Genomic DNA, 17799 nt, shown 5'->3' on the forward strand with positions numbered 1-17799 from the left:
GGAACATAATCAATCCTTTCCTTCCATTAAATGGATCAAAGCAATAGAAGTTTCATGCCAGCCAAATGAAGTCAACATAATGTCACCCTCCACAAAGCCCCAAGCTTAAAGAACCCTTCTGTGGGGAAAAAGTGCAGTGTTAGCGTTCACTGTGCTTAAAAGGGACACAGTGAGTAGAAAGAAGATCCACTTTACACAACACTCAGCAGCAAAGAAATCAATACCAATTCTGTCAGCGCTGATTTCTGCAGAGCTTTACCCCAACAGGTAGAGATAAGGCAGGGCATAGGAAGGATAGGCAACGGCAGCAATGTTCTTGGGGGAATGCTGGGTAAGAGACTGGCACACATTCTCCCCTGTGGATTCCCAAGAAAAAAAAAAACTCCCATAGAAACAGGGAGGAAGCACTATTGCCAAAGGCAGGACTGCAATTGCAAATCCCTTCCTTCCCACACCCTTCTCCAAAGAGGGGAACAGAAAGTCCCCTAAACTTTAACCTTAAAGAGCGGTCTCACTTTAAAGGGGTGTTAGTTCTCAATGTAGTAACCTCTTAAGTAGCTTGAGTTTCCACCAACCAGTTTTTCTGTGCCATCCATAAGATATCGGTGTATTTAGATGCATTCAAAGGCACATTCTGGCATCCCGGGTTCAATAAGCTAGGAAGCAACCTTTCTTCCCATGAAAACATAAAAACAATACAACTATCTAATCTTTTTTCAAAGACTACACAGTGACTCCATATTAATTCCACATCTAAAATGGCACATAATAAATATCAACAGAAGTACATACAATGCATAATAAATTTGCTTTCTAAAATTTTGAAAGAAATGCAATTCAATAGCAGGAACTCCATTATAGCTAAGTCCTTCAGTAAGATCATGCACACTGATCTGCTTTGCTGTCTCTCTGCTCTACCATGGCAATCTCTTCCTATACAAACCATCTTTACCTTCATTTTTTTAAAATCTGTGGGAAGAAATTTTTTTTTAATTTAAAAAAAAAATAAAAATAAGATGGAATCATTTTAAGGGGTGACTCCTAAGTAATATAGTCTAGAATAGGTGTACTTCACCAAATTATTTCATAAAAATTAAAGTTCATTTAATCCCATGCAATTTCAGGAAAAAAATACTGTCTGCATCTATACAAAATGAAATACTAGATCTTGTCATTAAAAATGAAAAATGCAGTTACTATTTGACAAAAACTGGTAACATTTTACAGTGGTCTTTACCGGTAATACACTGGCAGGAAACCAATAATGTATTTATTAGGTACTGCACAATACATTCAAAGTCAAGTAACTCCTGCTGTAAATTCAGGATTCTAAAGAAACTCCCTATGCAGACATTTCTGCAGCCTAGGGCTAGAAGAAGTATTTTGTTGATGATGGTATACCGTAAGTTAAGACACTGGAATCTACACTGATCAGACAAGTCAACTTTGCATAATTCCCATTTATTTTATCTACAGTTCAGCTTCTGAACCATACTGAAATTCAAAATAATTATTTTTAAATTAACACAAGGGAAATCGCATTCTTGTTTAATCACATGTCCTCCTTTACTTCCTAAAAAACGGTGGCAAGGACCATCATTAAGTCTTGAAGATCGATAAAATAAAACATCCAAACACAGTTTCACATCACATATTACTGTTTCAAAAATTCTGCAGATGAGCCCCTTTTTACCCTACCTTGTTGTGTTTCTGCTGGTGCCTTGCCCTCGTATCCAGGACATGGTAAGGGGTTTCAGAGTCTCTGTTGATGTAATAGATTAGTCTTGAAGGCAGTGTGATTTCTTTCTGGATTGCATTGCTATAGCTGTTATTTTTACTGTTGCTGCTTTTATTCTGTTGAAATGTACTCTCTTCATCTGCCAATGCTCCTTCTATACTGCCTGCCGTTTCATTCCAATGGAGGTCTGAGGAACAAAGATATGCCAGCCATAAATTCTATGACAGAATGTGTTTATTTCCATAAAAAGCTACATATTTAGCTTACAATATTATAATATTTTATTAATCACTCAGGCAAACAAAAAGATAGCTTACTCATTGAGCTAGATCTGACTCATTTTTCACACATGAAATGGTCTCAGAAATAACATTATTTATTTAAATGCATATACAGTTTCATATGTGATCATGGATTATAAATATTTTAATGCCTCTCAGCCTCCAAGATGGGAAAAAAACAAACAAAAAAAAAACCAAAAAACTACATATCAATTAAATTGTTGGGGTTATGTAGTTACCTCCTACACTCTCTTTGATAGCTGAGTTCTCTTCTTTTCCAAAGACACACATTCACAAAAAACCAAATACACATCTGCAAAAGGCTAAGAATACTCCCCATGTTCCTAAGACAAACTGAATTCAGAGTCCATGCGCACGGAATGCCAATCAATTCCCTTTACATAAAAGGAAGTTCTCTGCCTCTCTCTCTTTTAACTTTCACAAAGAGCCCTTTTCTTCAGTGGCAGCTTTTCGGATTAAATCCTACATCCTTCCCCGTTAAAACCGCAAGACACAGGGAATCAACAAATAATGGAACGAGAACAGCAATAACATGATGCACGAACCGACAATATTAAGCGTTTCGCATGTCACCTACGTGTAATCAAAAGCAAATAAACAGAAGCACAGACAAAAACCCAGCCCCAAACAAAACGGGTTTCCAGTCAGATCCCCGCACACACGCATCCTAACGCACCCAAGTATCACCTCAGCCTGGTTTTGTCGCATACCTCACCCGCGTATTTCTACGCACACAATCTACCTAAGCCACTGCAGCGCTGGATTGGGAAGATCAAAGAGGGAAACCTCACGTTTCTCTATTTCTGGAAGCAAGCTAGCCAAGGAAACCTTTTCTGAGCGCTGTTTTTCTATACGCTGAAACACACACGTACACAAAAGGGCGGAGGATGAAATCGTTCAGATGTGACCGGGATTTATCCCCCTAGGTATGGGGGAGGAAGGGACCCGAGGGACAGCCGACTTCTCCCGCACACAACCCCTCATACCCACCGGCGGCCGCCGCAGCCCGGGGACAGGAGGAGCCGTGGAGGAGCAGGAGCAGCGGGACAAGGCAGCCGAGGAGCGGCAGCAGCGCAGGGCGGCAGTCGGCGACGAGGCGGCGGCCGCAGGGAGGCTGCCGCAGGGAGATGTTGCCGGGCGGCTTCATGGCTCATAGCGCCCCGGGGCAGCGCGGGGGGCGGCCGGACGGCCCGGGGGGCAGCGCGGCGCCTTCACGCCCCAACGGGCTGTGCCCGCGGGGCGGAGGAAAGGAAGGAGGGAGACGAGCGGCCCCTCACAGCGACTCCTCCCGGCGGTACCGCCCGTCTGGCTCCTCTCTCCACGGTCAGAGACCGTTACCTCAGCGCAAGGGCGGGCAGGCAGCGGCGCGCGCGCGCGCGCGCGCCTCCCCTTTCACCTCAGCCCCCACCACCGTGGCAAGGCGCATGCGCGCCGACCTCGTCCCACGGGGACCGCCGCCGGTTGCGCTGCCGCCGGGCTCGGGGGTGTCCTGTCCGTGTCCCCCCGTTTCCCCGCAGCCCTCGAGTGCGCACCTGGTCCCCCCTCGCAGCCCTCAGGTGCGCACCGGGTCCCCACCCCCCGCATGCGCACAGACAAGCAATAACGGGGTTGAACTTGCACCTGGGGCGGGCGGGGAGAGAGAGAGCGAGCACATGATTTCCCTGTTAGGGTAACACAGGAACCTCCTCTTGCGGTGTACGCAATGGTGAGAAGGGGAGTTTGGAAATTTTCAGATTATTTTAAGAACCTCACGCAGAGTGAAATAACTTTGAAAAGAGACAGCCCCGAACAAGGCTTGGAAGAGGCTTTGGAGACATGAAGAAGCAGCCACAGATTGTAGGAAACAAGCACCTGGCCAATATAATAGGCCCAGGCAGGATCTCTCAGCAAAGCATATTTTATTATTAATGATTTTGCAAGACTGGGTGTTCTGCCTAAATGTAGGCACACATAACAGGGCAAAAACACCCTGCTTATATGCCACCCAAATCCTGGCCACAAATTCCCTCCCCTGTTCCCTGTTGTTTGGGTATTTGAGGGTTTACAGACTACCCAGTGCCTGCCTCAGTTTACCTATCTCATTCCTCTAATTCTAACAATCCCCTTATCGATCTATTTAGAATATGGATTCCTGGCTCTTTGTCTAATCTTCCCCCTAGATGGACTTTTTAAATACACGTATCTCTATGTAGTTCTAAGAAACTTTGTTTTACATTAAGGATTCATAGTTTGATGTCTCTCAGTCCTCCCCAGTGCTGGGGTCAGCTGTCAGATCAGTTGTAAAAACAACATTCCTTTGTTAAGCGTTCCTTACAGGGTCAGTTTGTTTCCTTGAGAGCAAAAGCAGGCAGCTGTCTTCACCCTGGACACTGCACATGCACAGCCATTGCACAACTTGCAGTCCCCATGTGCTTCCCATGTATCCTGCCCTTGAACTCTGCTGCTCTAAGTGTTGCATGGAGCTTCAGCCCCCCTCCACTCCCTCCCAAGGCCTCCAGCCAACACATTTGTCCTTTGCATCTCTCCCCTTGTTCTCTTCTTTGGACTCTGTGACCATCCTTACTGACTGCAGCCAACATGCAATGAAACTGTTGCAAGAGCAAGAACCAAATGTTACCAAAAATGTACAGATATTGACACAGAAAATGCACCTGCACGTGAAACAAGACTGGACCACAAACAGAAGTATTAGTGCATTTCTGTACAGCGAGTATCTCTTCTGCTTCAGTCCAGCATGCCGGGGGTGAACCACCAACATGAAGAATATTTGCAGAGATAAAAATAACTTCAAAGAGATACAAGAAGATTAATCTGCTGCTTTGTATTCGTTCCATGGCTTCGGGAGACAGAAAACCTGGAAGCTGAGTTCACAGACAGGTTTAGATATTGCTTTCTTAGTGCACATTGTGCCCAGCAGACTTCAATACCCAATAATAGATATGTTGTGTTTTTGTGCAGGCCTCAGTGCTGAGGAAATAAAGATGTTTCTGCTTTCTCATCTGGATATTGCTTTTTATTTGTCAGCTTATTCCTTCTAATCCAAGTCTGCATACCTCATGGATTTCCAGAAACACAGGAATTTTCTCTGTTTCACATAATTTTCTTTATATTCTGTTCTAAATTCATTATCACTGTTAAATTTAGAAAGTATAAGCAGTTTTGCAAATCATTACCATACAGACTACTTCATATAGCAATAGTGTTATTACTTAAAACAAACAAATATCCAAACTAATTCTGAATTCTCATGCTGGTAAAATAGATGCTGCTTATGGAAGCTCAAAATCCGAGCATGTAACAGCAGGCAAATACATAAAAGGCATAGATCATAGAGATGACCAGGTGTGAAAAATAATAGAAAATGTGACTTAGGATTTCTCTGATGTCTGGATCTAGGAAGAAAGCTATTCTATATAAAATGGTGTTCCTTGATGCTCACATTTCCAGTCACTTTCCATGCAGCCCCACATAGCCCGGCTGTTCCTTATTATTAGACATCACTAGAACATTTCAACCAACAGCAGCTCCTGTTTCTTCCCATAAACAGATCAAAGGACCAGTTATGTCAATGCATATAGATCCAAAATAAAGAAAGAAATTTTTAAAAATATATTTTAGGAGCAAAGAACAAAAGAGTAGAATGATCATACCATTAAAAAAAAAAAAAAAAATCCAGAAACTGACTTCCACCACACAGCAAAAAAACAAGTCCAGCAACAATGAATGCTAGAAACACCTGCTCTCTGAGACTATCAGTTCTTATTTTTGCTGTCCAGATTTTGAAGGGAGAAAATAATGATTGCCTCTTTCTGCAAAGGTCATCTAGGGCAAAGATTTCCTAAGGTTCTTTTAACTCATGTAAAAGGCTGCAGCAGAAATAATCACCTGAATAACCATCTGAACCAGACACGCCTGGTCTCCCACTCCCAGATGGACATGTAGCTCAAGCTGTATTTCATAAACCTGCTACAAATCTTCAGATGGTCATGTGCAGTTCACAGAGCATCATCAGCTCAGGATGAAACACCCCACAAGGAATAACAGCTGCTCTTTTTTTGAAAATACCTGTTTTCATCTTTGAAAGACACTATGAATAACCCCAGATTGCCCTGCAGATGTCTGAAAACAAAATACTACAAGCGTGGATTATCATAGCAACATCTGTATCCAGTGGAAATGTTAGTCCAGGCTCTGTTAACCTAGTAGTGAAGATACAACCTTCCAACACAATCAAATGCCTTTTCCTGTATCACCCGAAGAAAGAAAAAAGTCAGCATATCACTTGACTTGGGGAAGTCCCTATGTAGAATGAGTTCTTAAATAACTTGCTTCTTACCAAGGCATAAATAACAGTAACCTTGCTAGGTGAGCACAAGACTGTGTCTTACTAGGAAATAAAGTAAATTTCTGTATTGCAACAGTAGCCTCTTACCTAACACTCATTTCAAGAATCCAGTTAGGTCCTGTATAGCAGGTGGCGTATTCCTGGATATTCATCGCACAAAGCATTCACCGGTTTAATAAAAAGAGGAACATTACTGCTGCAGATGGAGGAGATAAGTTCAGGAGATGCAAATGTGGATAACTAATTTATAAAACAGCATTTGCAAGGACAGCGTAGGAACACTGGCTACCAAGTTTACAATAGTGATAATCATTACAGAAGAGGAAACCACAATATCAAATACTCAGTTTAACAGGAGGTTAAGCATAGGAAGACGAGCACAGTTGCTTTGATAATAACAGGTGCTACCAGTTGGGTAAATCAAGACTGGCCTTGGGTGACCAAAGGTATAATGTGATAGGGAACAATCAGCACAAAGAGCAGAGTAGAAGCAGCTGCTGCTGAATTTTTCTATCGGGTAAGTGCTGTAGTCAAGTATAATTATAATTTATTCATATTACTAGCAGGCTCAGCCATAGGCCAAGGTCCTATTGTACAGACACAGGACAAAATGACATCTGTTAGAAAAATTTCCTTTTGATTTGCAATAGGAAATAAGTCATCCAGTGCTGTAAACAACAGGAGAAATATAACAGCTCTAGGAGGAGTACAAGAGAACAGCAGGTCTAAAAAGTGATAATTAGGGGACACTGAACAACAATGTTGCGTGCCAACTAATCCACACAACCTGTATTTCCCATGCAAAATAAAGTTGTGGCCATTCTCTGTTTCTCAGCAGGCGGTTAACAGCTAAGAACAAAGCTGTACTGAAACTTCATACCACTCATATTTCCTTACTTTATATCATATGCACTGTAAGTATGGGTAATTTATACTTAGAAGAAACCTGGAAATTGTAATGAACCATGTATTGCATTAACTTTGAAAACTCCATCTCCACATTCATCCATTCTCAAAGAGTTCCTCAGACATTAGTGTGAAAGGGAATATTTCTATACGAAGGGCTGCTTGTTAGTTTTTATAATGTGACCATCTCTTGCTACACATCTTACCACCTAACAGCCCAGCAGTAACCCAGCATTTGGTCAGAAAAATAAGTACTTTTCATTTATTCTGTTTCTTTTAGCTTCTTTAAATATGTTTTAACAAGTCAGGAAAAAAATGCAAATGTCATAATTCAACAAACACTTAAGACTGATTCAGGAAACAGCTGTGGCTCTGGATTCTTCTGAAGCAAGTATCACTTTTCAAACTGTAGACCTAACAGAACAGGGTTTCCCTTGCCCTTCACTTTTCCATCTTCTTTACTTCACCCTCATATTCTTCAGGGGAAGAGCTTTCTCCTGCTACTTAGTCTGTAATTCAACAAAGCCCTACACCCAGCTTTCCCTTCCATGTACATTAGTGGAATAATGTACAATATTGGATACAACACCATTTTAAACACAGCAACATTATAAAACAATACAGTAAAAACGCCACTTTTCCATCAGAGCTATCACTTTTTTCCAAGCTCTGCATATACATTATCATTAGCTACTTCTCTCGCCAGTAGTACTACACAAATTAACTATTTTCTGAGTACTGTATGTTCCAGCACTACAGGTTAGAATATACACGGTAATTAGAAACACTTGCCAGCCCCCTCCCCTCAGCATTGTGAAAAGTTAATGGTAAATTCAAGTGAAGAAAGTAATCAAGATATTGCAGCAAGGTATTTTTGCCATCAATGGAAATATTATTATACTAAAGGCTCCAATTATTCACCATATTGTCTAATTTATTAATAAGACACTGAGAAGCAGCAGAAACATGCTGGTCAGTGATGCTATCTAGAACACATTTGTCAGCTGTTCTGATATGGATATACTTAGCAAATAAAACATATGCCACCAGCAGAAAAAAAGATGCTGCTCTTCTAATGAGCAAACATTTCCAAGTGCGGCTGCGACATCAGCCTGCTCCTTGCTAGCTTGCTTCACTCCTAGTGAAATGTTCAAATGTAAAACGATGTCAAAAAAGTAAGATGAGGTGGCAGGGGAAATCTTACTTAAATATGTACTTTGATTTATATTTCCTTCAAACTAAATACATGTTCTCATCCCAAGGACTTGCCACAGCTGATCAAATACTTCCAAGTGGTAGATTTTAAAATAGCCAGAATGCAGATATTCCAGTGATGCTTTGCAGAGGAGGGGGATTATATCATCACTCATTCCCTGACCCACTTGCACCTGCACAGGGGAAAATGGGCTGCAAGGGATTCCTTGAGTCATCAAGACCAGCCCCTAGATACCACTGGCTATTCCATCACACAATTCCTTTTATACCTTGCATTTAAAAGTAATTGAGTATTTTGCCCTTCTACTACCACTGGGAGGCTGTTCCAGAAGTTCATTGTTAGAATCACTAAGTAAATCCTCCTACTTCCCAGCCTAAATTTATTCATGCCTAACAGAAACCCCATTTGTTCTTGTGCCAGCACTAGCATTGTTAGTTCATTCCCCCTGCTGGTAGAAATGGCCAGACTCTCGGTGCTTACAACATCTAAGCCCAAGTGATGGGTGAAAATTTCATGAAACTGTAGTTGCAAACATAAAGGATGTAATCTTCGGCACAGAAATAGCCAGAATAGCAAGCACTGCATTAGCCTCTGAAGCAGAAGGAACACGGCCATGCCAGGGAGACATATGCTCAAGCTGCTAAACCTCACTTACCTATGGCTACTACTACTTGGAAGCTGGTTCACTGGGCAAGGACATGCAGCATTTAAAGGTGTTATGGCTGTTTTTCTTATGTACACCCACAAATAAAAATTAAAAACATATTCTTCCAATAATTTACAGGTGCTGAGGCTGATGCTCAGGTGAGAGACTTCTACAGACTCTTGCCTTCTACACAGTCTTGCATTCAGCAGAAACACCTGTGCTGATGCTGCTGCCATCACTGCTGTCATCCTGTGCTATAAAAGGTAGGTAAAATGCCAAGAAGCAGCAACGTTAGTCAGATGGGGAAAATCCTGGCATTTCCATAAAATGCAGCTCTACAAAAAAAGGAAAAAAATCCACAAATGCTGCTATATCCAATTAAGCATTTTGCCTTTTCTCCACAGACAAACTTGGACCAGTTTCCCTGCTCCTTCCCTAATTAGGCTTAGGGATGAATCAGCCATGAAACACACTATCCGGAAAGATTCCTACTTGAGGATGTATCTAGAATTTGGCACCAGTCCCTCTAGAGAGCCTAAAATATTCAACCATCACGGCCTGAATTTTTAAGAAAAAAATCAGTGCAAAGTATTATCAAAGTGTCACGCTATGTCCCAACATATTCAAGTTACTAAAATACATTCTTGTTGCAGAAATAGCTTTCAGTGTTGGATGTGGATCACAGATTGGTTTGTTATCATCCCCTCCACCAAAGACCTTCTAAACTAGTTTCCTTATAAGTTTGCTATACAACCAAAGTCCATCCTCTTTCAGCTTCTCCGCACCGATCTGTCTGGATCTATGGACTGTCAAATTTTAAAGAGGTCAGTTGCAGCTTTGGTGATTCTCATGGCCCAGCTGCCAAAGAAAGCATCTGGTAATGTCAACATAGTTGTTTTGTAACATTCCATCAAAATTGCACACAGAAGCCCATGATTACTTTGCATAACTTTTGCTCTTAATTCCTTGAGCAGATTCTTACTTCCTAAGGAAGCACCAGTAAACTCTCAATCTCCCAAACCACAGAAAGTATCACAGCCCGATAATATTTTACTATAGTTTACCAGACTCAACAAATACTTTAGAGGATCATTTCTCCTGCTTTGTCAGCTTGGTACAAACACAAATAAGACCCAAACAATCTTTCCTGATGTGGTATGCACCCCTCAGTCTTTTTGCTAACTTTCTGGACAAAAATATCACCCACAAATCTCCGGAGCACAAAAAAAAAAAAAAACAAGTCCTCACAACCATGGAAGTGGACACTTCTCTCTCACACCCGCAGGAAACACATGCAGCCTGACCGTGTGGATTTTCACGTCGAGAACCCACACTTGGGGGATGTGAAACGATGCCCTTTACCCCACTGTTTCCATTCTTCCTCTCGCCCACATGAACTCACACTTAGTCACCCTTCAAAGATCTTATTATTTCTCTATCTGCATATGTTCCCTGTGATTTTCTGGAGCTGCTTATCCCACTAGTTAACTAGAAATTTAAACATACGTCATTGTTTGTTGTTACTATGGAAATGTAGCATTTTTTAAATACTTCCTTAGAAATTAAAGCAGCATTATTTTATCCCGCATGGAGTATCTTTGTAGCATACATGATTGAAAAAGCACTAGTTTTCCTATACTACCCCCCAATAACATGTTTATTTTTCAAACCCCATACTTCAAAAGTAATTTTTATTACTTATGAATCTGCTTCATATGGAGAATTAATTATTTTGCTCTTCTGTCTTAAATTCCATCCATATCTCTGGCCAAGAAATGCTCCAACTTTAAACATCTTTCAGTTCTCCTGCTTTTCATCCCATTTTTTACATGTGTTTACCTCATAAATAAAGAAGGAGGTTACTACCTTTCTCAAGACTGTTGCTTTTGAGAAACCAAAGGCTTCAATGCATAAGATGCCAGAACATCACCAAAAAGCAGTTCACACCTCCATATAAGGTTTAGTTACACCAATACACTATCACCATTAAAGAAAACCATAGGAATGCATTAACTTGCATCAGCAAATGTTTGCTTATTATAAGCAGGTCCAGGAAAATAGCTACTCCTACTTGTAGCTGAAAGGTTTGCTGATAATCAAAGCATTACAAGCATCAAGTACCTGAGCAAGAACCAAAAGAAATCTCACCTCTGATTAAACTGGGTTTCAGGCCAAAAACATCTTTCCATAACAAATGCATACACAAAACTTGTATTGTGGAGCTGCAAAATAAAGAATTTAGTAACAGAAACTTGAATTATTTTTCAGTTTTATTACTGTTCTCATGTGCTGACACTGCATATGGGGCTTGAAGTGCAAAATAATTTAGTAAATAAATAAACGAATATGCTTCAATTGGTAGAGTCTGGTGGATTGAAACATTAAAGAGCAGGGGAACATGCCCAAAGGTCCAAAGCAGATTAACTGTACAGTCCAAAGGACAATCTGACCTCTGCAGACCTCAAGGCCCTTCCCACTAGACAGTGTTTCCCTGCTTTCATTTTTTCATATTATTTTAGCCCCATCCCAAAATATATGTTTCCTTCTAATACAGGCACATAATCAATAAAACTTCTATTTACCAAAGTAGTCCTGCTGAGCACAAGAAGTCTCTTTTTCCTCATTTTGCTTATAGATGGACATTTCTTGTAGAAAACTTCCTAAGCAGCCACAATCCCCCATTGATTCAGCGACTGTTCAAGCAATACAACAGTCTTCCACAACATTATACCACCTATAGTCTTTCTGGGGGAAATAACGAGAGCTGAATGGATAAGGACAAGGAGCATCACTAATTTAAAAAGTCATGCTTAGAACGAAAGCAATGCAATCAGGGATGTATCATCTCTTTGCATTACTTTGCATTCTTGTAACCACAAGAAACCTGTGCTTTCTGCTATTTCTGCTTAAGTAAGGTGGACAACTCAACAGTACAGTTCAGAATGTCAGCCTGTGTTACGATGGCTGAAGGTTCACCTTCTTTTGTTGACCCACATTGTTTTAAATTTGACTTTCCCACTCTACACTGCAGTGCAGTACCCAGATCAGTGTAAAATACCACTGATTACCACCCAGGAGCTCCCATGCTTGAAACCACTCCCTGGTTTCCAAGTGTGGATACCAACAAAGACTTTCAGACTTTTCACATGACCTTGGATTCTCTGTGGTCCCATCTTCAGCAGTACAGCAACTCTAAATTTGCCTTTATTGCTTTTTTTTAAGTGTTCATTTTAGAGAGTCAAATTACTGGGCAGAGCTCATATGGTACCTCTTCTTTGCTGCTGGGCTACAGGGAAAGATGTTTTGTATTTATTAAGTCCTGGCACCAGAGCAGCCCTTACAGAAGTGGCCATACAGTAATAGCCCTCAGTCTAGGCTTAGGTGAGTACATTAATAGGTTTAAATTGACATTTAAATGCTGGTCTCTGGAACCCTTTTTGGTTCCAGACATGTGTGTAAAGCCAACGAGTTGCAGAGCCAAACCTAGAATCTGTGCTGGAAGTACTAATGTGCTTATCCAGTCAGGGTATGAAATGTTATTTGGCTTATACGAGCTGTCATGCAGCTGAACTACAGAGCTCAAATTTAAAATATTCATGATCATCCTAGCATTTTTTTCCTCCCCTCCAAGAGAGCAATGAAGGAAGAGTATTACATTTTCAGATGTAACTGTTTTACAGAGGGAACATCTTTTGTTGGGCTGCCAAGCCTGAGTCATCCCTACAGACTCATTTCTAGAAGCGTGCACATAGCTTGTGATCAGCTGTCAGTCCTATCTCCTAACTTCCCTAAAGATCTTATAGGTTTTAGAGTATCCTAGTAAAATTAAGACACACTAACCCTTTTATTTATAGTGGCAAGCATTAATAAAGTTCTCTGTTGCTGTAGTTCTGAAGAGAGATGACTTTTTTTATTCATAAAACTAGGTCACTGAGAAGATAGCATGCTCACACAGCAGGGGAACACTCTCTGAGCATGCAGACAGCATATTTCCCAGCTTGCTAGCATGGCTAGAACTGTCCCATTTGCCTCTCAGTTGCTCCTATCATGGTTCTGGTGCTGGAGCTCACAGGGCCCCCAGCAGCAGCAACACAAGCCAGGAGCAATAGACCCCAAGAGCTCCTCTACCAGTATCGCTGTGAATGGAAAAGGGACCTTCTAGTGGTAAGTGAAAAGAGTCAGTCAGCACAGAAGCTTTAGCAGCTGGTATGTAAGAGTATTAAGATGGCAAATAGCAGGTGGTAACAACATTAATTTCTAAAAAGCACAGATATCAGGTTTATCATTACCTTCCCTTCGGGATTATTTTTGGCTAATGCCCCCACATCAGCCAAAGCTGCTCAGTATTGCCCACACAACCTGTGGGCAGGTAGATCCTCCCAGCTGACTTACTGCTGCAGAAGAGAGAAGAGGACATAAGCACTGTCTCTCCAGCAGCTGGGTCACCATGTGGCATCTACCTTCTGCAGACAGGCTAAGGGAGGGATGGGGGGTTGTTTCACAAGGGTCATCTTGGCAAAGGAAGCCCCTGGGTTAAAGATGCCAAGAGAGCGCACGGAAAAGGGCCAAGCATCATGCCCAAGACCTGATGTGTTTTGCTCTGGTGGCCGTTGCTGGAAATACAAAGACAAGGAGGGCCCCAGGTGATTGGATCCCTCCCCACCACACACTCACAGGTAGGTATGTGGGTCAGGTACCGAGCTCCTTCTCTGTCCCTATTGCCATCTCCAGTTTCTTCTTCAGAGGAAACCTCACTGCTGGGTGAAGATGCTGGTCAACACCTCTCCAAATTCCTCGGCTCCCTGCTGGGCACCAGCAGCCCCCACAGTGGACTTGTGGTTTCAGCCAGGTCACCCTCCACACTCACAGCCATGTTGAGGGGCAGAAAAGGGCTCAGTGGCCATAGCAAATGGGTAAGGACAGTCAGGTCTGAGTGCCAGGGCAAGCATCATATCCTTTTGACTTTTCCCCCCCTTATCATCATGGCCCTGTCGGAATCAAAGCATCTGCAAATGAGGAGTTCGAGTCAGCATTAGGGGTGCCTTCTCTCTTTGAACAGCTCTGGAAGTACAAGAGCTTTCTGGGTTGCTTTTAGGGTGGAGTGTCTTGGGTTTCATTGAGCACTTTTCCCATCTCAGGCATGCAGCATTTTTCCTGGGCCTCTTTCTGGGTCCTCTGCTGTGATGCTGCATTGTCACTTCAATGAAACCACAAAAAATAAGACAAGAAGTGCCAAATGGTATTCCTACTCTGGCAGGGATTGGACTAGATAATCTTTTGAGGTCCCTTCCAATCCCTAACATTCTGTGATTCTGCGAAATGTTTATCCAGTGACCCTCACACCACATCTTTCACAAGTCTCAGATGGCTGTGTCAGGAGGAGACAAAGATCCTTTGCTGCTTCCCCTGAAAACTGAGTCTGTTTTGATGGAAGCAGCTGCAATCTCTTCCCATTTATCCTGCCAAACCCAGTCTCCACCCAGCACAATCCCTGGTGGGTTTTGAATTAGGCTGACAGCAAGCCCTGTTGCTTTTCCAGTTAACATTTGGAGGTAGCAGAGTTCTCTTAGTTTTTAATTTTTACAGTAAAGGTGTCCTCAAGGAATTTACATTGAAATCTTTCCATCACCTTCCCCAGCAGACATTTCTGCCCCAATATGAAAGGCGGCTGAGTATCTAGAAGGCCCTTTGCTTAAGCCATACAGTAATTCGCAGACCTTGTGCCAGGAGGGAGAGGACTGGACTCTCCCTCCCCAACCATCTGCTGAATACGCTTTGCCAATGTCAGAAGAGCATTTTGCTATATAAACTACAAAGCATATATCCATATACTACTTTGAAACTTAGCAATCTTCCATCAAAAATAAAATCTGGTTTTGCATAGTGCAAAAATAAGGGAAAATGCGCAGCATAACAAGACACAGTTATTGAATCTGAAATCTTTTAAAATGCCCATATAAAGCAAGTTCTCAGAGATTTCACAAATCAGCTTCATGATATCCATACTTGCTTAGCAAATATGTGATTAACTGGCTGAATAAGAAATTTGAAACAGGTAGGTAAGATTTAAAATAGAGACTTCGAAATTTACTTGGAGAAAGTAATGCTGTAGGGCCTAGAAGGAAGCGACACCCCTGTACTTTCAACTCTCATTTGTTATACCATCCTTCACCAAAGTATTTTCAGTTACAACAACAGATAAATTGTACTCCGCAGAAAGGTAATTAAATTTTCTTGTGGATTTTGACATATCCTTGCATCGTGTTTCATTGCAGTCTGGAGCATGAGCGACTTGTTTTGTTTTCAGTTGCCTACCAAGGAGGATGTAGCTCCAGCTCTGGAAGGATTTATGTCTTTCCAGAAGCAGAGCTGCTCAACAGCTGGCAGACATCATTACAGACCCTTCTCTACGGCTGACCCTATTCCGCGTGCCCAGGATTTGGAATTGCTGGGTAGCAGGTACATTGGTATCCTCCAGAATGCCCATGGAGAACTTGAGAAGGAGGACTTCCTAATATTTAAACCACAGCAATCCACCAGCTATACTCCTACAGGGGGGACCTTCCTCCTTACAAAGCAAAACAGTACCTCACTGCTTCTCTACCTGCAGACCTTGATGCAAACAACAAAAGAAACAGAAGCGAGAGAAAACAATGTATAGCCTATTGCCAATCCATGTCTTATGTCAAAGCATAAAATGCTTACCAATAAATTAAGATTTCAATACCAGCCTTCCCCCTGCTTCAATACTCATAACCTGCTAGCTGGATCCTGAAATATAAAAACTTACCAAGAGCTGCTGAGCAGCCTCAGTATCCACTGATTGCAGAAGCAGAACATAAAATACATTGTAAGACCAAACCTGGATGGAGCTTTACACCTAAAAAGAACTTTCTAATTTTTATAATACCTCTAAAATCCATACAACAACTCTGTCACGTTTCATAAGCCTTGTCAGAAGTACAAGCCCTCACGTTGTCACATTTTAAAAATAACCACTGAGTAAGATCCTGTTCTCTTTTCTATAAAGCCCCCCCTACTGATGATAAAAAGTGGTTAATAATTTAACAAAGTAATCTGAGTGTTCTAAAAGTGGCACAGAGCGGTTTATATTTAAAGCAAGTGCTCGGTTATCGGAGATTAATCTGTGAAAGAGGACTATTATTTAACAAAGAAAACACTTCCAAAATCATTCGCATAGATTCCTAGCATCACCTGCCTGTGGGTAACTATCGGTTATTCATTTGTGTTTCTTTTTGGATTCCGGAAGGTTGCTTATGCTCACATTATCAAGGATCTCCATTTATACCGAATGCCACTATTATTTATATCCATTTCGGGTTACCTAGGGCCTGATCCTCATAAATATCTAGCAAAGACTTGGATCAGTATCCAGGCCATCCAAACCTCTCAAAGTCAGTCAGTGTGCATCTTGGTTTGAAACTGGAGTAGGTAAAAACTAGTAAATGTGTTTTAAGTGTTTCTCTTAAGCATCTCACCTCGCTCTTCCAACCTTTAAAACAAGCATAATACCAGTTTATCATTAAGTGTTTTGAAGAATAACAGCTAATTTGAAATTATGGAAAAGGAAAAAAATAAATATGCTTTTTCTTTATTTGGTTCGTGCATTCCTACATCCTTCACATTTCATCTTGCAAGTAAAGCTATAAAAATATTATTTTAAAATGTTTTTGACTGATATCTATACTTCAAAATTTGAATAATTTAACATGATTCTTTTTGTTTTGCTTAATACATTATTTTTCAGACAAGCTGCATTTTCTAACCAAATCTATGAATATGGAATACTGAGCCTTTGGATAGCTGAAAGTGAAGCCTGAATGAAAAATTACAGTTCCAAGGCATTTTCTAATTTGGTTTATAAATAGATGGCTTTGACATACCACTCATAAAACCCAAGCTACAGTCAGCCTGCCTGAGGCAGCTGTGCAGCCAGGAGAAAAATGTCTGTGCAGTTGCTTGTGTTGTGATACATGCTGTCAAAACACCAGTTAAGAATGCAGGAAAAAACCAGCATTTTGGCTCAAGGCAGAGTTAGAGGAAGCGGTCTTTGATTTTATGTTATCCAATATGCAAGCCATTGAAGAAAAGCAAGGTAAATAGATTCTTAATTTGAAGCAGCAGGTAAGGAACTAATGCAATCAACCTCCTTGGGTATTTGGGGTACAAGGCAGGTATACTCTTGAAAATTACTGCTTCCTGTAGTTGTAAAGCTTTATCATGATTGATAACTGCATAGCAAAATAATTCAAATATTTAAGTCAAATGAACAGGCACAAATGTTCTCAGAGTACAACTAGTGGAATGAATACCCCATAGCATGGTACATCTGCTTTGGGGCCTGATCCACAGTCATTTCTGTCACTGGAGGTTTTTGCATTGACACCAGTTGATTTCAGCCCAAAAATGAGGTTGAATATTCTGCTATACCTGCAGCATTCTGGCTCTGAAATAGCACAAAACCTTCAGGATGTCTCCTGAAGCTCAGAAGCAGGTCCTCTTGAACTGACCGAAGCTTGTGGGTTTTCCCTTAAATGATTTGGGATCTGACTTTCTAGATGGATGCTCTATTGTCCTCACTTGAGCAGAGCAGCTATAGCCATCCTAAAGTTTATATTGTATTTA

The 17799-nt window shown here is 41.4% G+C and overlaps 1 protein-coding gene across 18 annotated transcripts in view; it reads right to left on the bottom strand.

Moving 5' to 3' along the window:
- Positions 1 to 17799, bottom strand: part of ADAM23 (ADAM metallopeptidase domain 23) — a 119637-nt gene that overhangs the window by 79467 nt on the left and 22371 nt on the right. For all 18 annotated transcript variants that reach the window (XM_071811443.1, XM_071811445.1, XM_065840494.2 and 15 more), the window contains one exon: positions 1699 to 1925. In XM_071811443.1, coding sequence (XP_071667544.1) covers positions 1699 to 1925 — 227 coding nt within the window. The remainder of the gene's footprint in view (positions 1 to 1698; positions 1926 to 17799) is intronic.

This window comes from Patagioenas fasciata, chromosome 7 (assembly GCF_037038585.1).
Source record: "Patagioenas fasciata isolate bPatFas1 chromosome 7, bPatFas1.hap1, whole genome shotgun sequence".
Lineage (NCBI taxonomy): Eukaryota > Metazoa > Chordata > Aves > Columbiformes > Columbidae > Patagioenas > Patagioenas fasciata.